General features: G+C 47.8%; 1 protein-coding gene across 1 annotated transcript; it reads left to right on the plus strand.

The window, feature by feature from the left end:
* Nucleotides 1-978: 978 nt before the first annotated feature.
* TEOVI_000623500 (RNA-binding protein, putative) lies at nucleotides 979-3,243 on the plus strand (the record flags this gene model as incomplete). Its single annotated transcript, XM_067220253.1, has 1 exon — nucleotides 979-3,243. The coding sequence occupies one exon, from the start codon at nucleotides 979-981 to the stop codon at nucleotides 3,241-3,243; it is 2,265 nt and encodes a 754-aa protein (XP_067076354.1).
* Nucleotides 3,244-3,804: the final 561 nt, after the last annotated feature.

Raw genomic sequence — 3,804 nt, forward strand, 5'->3', positions numbered from 1 at the left:
TTTTTGTTCGTTTGTGGTCATGCAACTTTTTTAGGGCCGTTGTTTGTTTTGCTTTACCTTCTGATTTTCCATTCTGTTGTTGTTGTTGTTTTTTCTTAACTTTTGATGTCTTTACCTTTTTTACCCTACTTATGTCCCCCATTTCTTGGTGGTGCAAAAACAATAGGCATTAAGGGTTGTGAATTAAGGTTTGTTTGTTCATTCTTACGTCATATTGTTCTCGAGAAACGGAAACTATCAGGGGAACTTTTTTTTTGTAGGGGCATTGCCGGGTAGGGTTAGGGTGAGTTAAGGTGATAGTGGGCGGCGTAGGTTGTTAGGACCTTGTTTACTAGCAGGTAGAGAAGCGCATTTTTTTCTTTTGGTTGATTACATTTGTGTGTAGCTGTACGCAGCGGAGACGCACAGTCAAGGCAGTTTCTTTTTCATCTCTTTTAGCGTTGGCACTAGTTTCTCACTCTTTGTCAGTGGAAAGTAGAGTGTGTACCTAGAGCTAACGGTGTCAAGGAACTGCCTGACGGTTGTGTTGGTTTGTTAGAGGGTTGTAGTTGTTAGGGGGATATTTACATATTATTATTAGTTACTTCATTATTAGCAACACTGAGTAGGTACTAGGGTAGCAGGGGAAGTGGCATATTAGGATTGGTAGGTAGCCGGTTGATATATTGTAAAGTAGAAGAGAGGTAGAGGACGCAGAGTGTAGGGTAGTAAGCGAGCGAAAGAAGGGGAAAGAGGACGGAAAACACAGAAAGAGGGAAGGATTCCTTCGTACTTTGTTGTTAGAGGTTTTCTGTTTTAGATATTCTTACATTGAACAACAGAAGAGGGCTCTTCAGACAAAGGGGAGTACTGCAAGCGAGAAAGGAAACAAAAGGAAAGGGAAAATACCGGTAGTATTAGAAGTTCTAGTGTGGGCAGGCAAGGGTAAAAGAAAAAAACAGTAACAACGACATAGGTTTCCGTCCAATAAGACAAAAGATGGGAAGGCGGATGCGGCATGCCGCAACGGCGTTGGAGAAAGGCGCTAACGCTCACGCCGTAGTGGACACTGCATCAACAGGTGGGAGAAATGGACACGTATTCGCTGATCACATAACCAGCCCACCGGGTCGATCGTTCCGTGTGGATTCTGCTCCTCCACCGGCAGATGTGACGCGCAACTGCTTCACATACTGCGGGCCTGACGCTGGGTCTGACCCTCAGAAGCGTTTACATCAGCAGTTCAAAGCACTCCCGAAGGAGGAACGACAACGGATTGCGGCCCAGTCTGCTGAAGAAACTGATGCCATTGCCCGCACTGTACATCTCCGCTTTCTTCCCACGGGCATGCTTCAGAGCGAACTGGCCGCATTGTGCGCACAGTGCGGAGAATATCTGAGAGTGCGCATCTGTGGAAACTCCACCAATACCCAAAATTGGATATACGGTTTCGTTGAGTTCGCCGACCGCAGCGGTGCCGCGGCGATGATGCGCCAAAGCGGGTTGGAGCTACCCAATGGGCCAGGAAAACCTCCACTGAGACTGAAGTGCAATGCAGCAAAGCAGCCCATAGTGGATCGCGTTTTTCATGATGCCAGCCCTGAGGGAAATGTAACTTGCATATTTGGATCAGGAAACTTTGCAAACCGCACCCTTAAGGAGGCGGTTGACAGTTATTACAACCTCAAACGTAAGGAAGGGAATATGGGTGCCGCGCAAGCCCGTATGAACAATTCTTCACACAGTAACAACGGCAACGGCAGCAGCGGATGGTCTAGCAAGCATAACAACAATGATAATCACCATAACCACAATCATGACCATCATCATAAGAATCATAACAACAACAACGGTGGCGATGGCAAAGACCAGCGGGCGTCTTTGCCTCCTATTATTACTGAGACACACAACTGGGTAGAGTATACTGCCCCAACGTCCTCATTAATAGATCAGGGCTCGCCATGCAACTCTGTTCTCGGGGCGGAGTCTCCGCCTATTGCATCGCAGCAGCAGCCATCGCCTGGCTGTGTGGACGTTCCTCCCGTAAATGATGCAAAGTGGCCCTCCTCGGGGAGTTATTTATTCGATAGCCCCGTGTATTTTCTTCCTTGCCCTTCACCTGTTAGCAACTTCGGTCATGGCGCGTACGACGTGGAATTCGCCGGTTGCAAGGGGAAGTTTTCGTCATTGTTAGGTTTTGCACCAAAACACAATGAGTTTGGACCCACACCGCAGCTGCCGCAGTATGCAAACTTACAGCAACTGGTGGACCGTGCGCGCACGCTGGTCCTCACAGCTATGGGTTACGCGCAAGTGTTTGTAGTCACAAGGGAAAGGTCCCACGATGCGGTCGGTGCACTACGGCGACTCTATGAACTCACTGCACCTTGTGTTACACCTCAAGCATTAAATGACTTTCGCAAGGCAAGCTCCACCGCCTCTGACGAAGGGATGGAAATGCTCCAGCAGCGTCTGTTGCAGCTCCGTCTTTTGGCGTGTTTATTGCTTTCACTACTTTACAGCATCAAAGGGGATTGTGAGGAGATGCTTCAGGCCGTACGTAACGCAGTGGCGTGTTGCAATGTCATCCCAACGGTCCCCCTCTGCAGAAAAGGGGCGTCTGTAGACGCTAAGAGGGTAGAGACACCCGCCGCCCCAGGGGATTGGTTTAACGTCGTCGGCAGCCGTGAGGGTGGTCCCAGTAATAGCGATAACGGCAACGAAAATGAAAATGACGAAGAAGAAACCAAGTCAGTCGTTGGCTTCGGGCAGGCACCAAAAGAGGATACTGTTCCCGTCTTTAACCCATTGGCGCATGTGTTGGATCTCTTTGGAGATGTTAGCATTGGTCCTGAAGCTGGTGCCGAAGGGCGTCCACCCGCCTCCGCCATTGGTTCCGCGACGGGTGTTGAAACCGCCTACCACCGCTGCATGCGTTTCCATTCGTATGTGCTGAATGTTTTCCTGACGATTGGTTTTGCTATGGAAGATACACAACCGGTTGTGGCACGTTGTGTCTACGTCTTGGTGCATAGGCGTGCAAAGGAGCTGTTTGGTGAGGCACCACCGGAGCTGGAGCGAGCATTGCAGGAAGGTGGCATACATCACTTGCGGCCCGTGTTCCTTCCGGAGTTGAGGCATGACACATTTGTGGAAACCTTTTTCACCAACTTTGATGTAAACTCAGCCGGAGCCGCTGGTGAAGGGATGTGGTTTTATTTGCCTCCCGAGCATATGGTGCGCACGTTTGGCGTGGATCGCTAATGATGCGCCAGTAGAGTACTAGGTACTAGTCAATATTATTAGTACAATCTGAGTAGAAGTGGAAGAAAAGAATATTTTAGTGGTGTAGATCGGCAATAAAAATAATTTCACATTTGTGTCACCCGTTACAAATATTTATATATATATATATATATATGTGTGTGTGTATGTATGTATGTATGTATACTGAGGTGTGGACGACAGAAAGTTGGGGCAGGCGCGGCAAAACGACGGGTGCAAGTAAAACGTCATACAACAACAGCACAAAAAGGGAGTTATTATTTGGTTGCATACAAATGAGCGAAGGAGGGAATTCAACATTCCCCAGACACAAATACACACATACGCATCCTGTCTGCAACAAAAAAAAAAGTCTTCCTTGATTGATGGTACATCGGCATTATCATCATTTCTCATATCACATGCTCCAACACGGTGGTGGATGCATGAAAGCGGATGTTACTGTGATTCACATATGTGGAGTGTGTGGGAAGGAGGAGGAAGAGGAAGGGAGTAGTCCCTAACGGAATATATAAATGAATATATATATATATATATATA

The sequence above is a fragment of the Trypanosoma equiperdum genome (genome assembly GCF_001457755.1).
Source record: "Trypanosoma equiperdum strain OVI genome assembly, contig: ctg_1097, whole genome shotgun sequence".
NCBI lineage: Eukaryota > Euglenozoa > Kinetoplastea > Trypanosomatida > Trypanosomatidae > Trypanosoma > Trypanosoma equiperdum.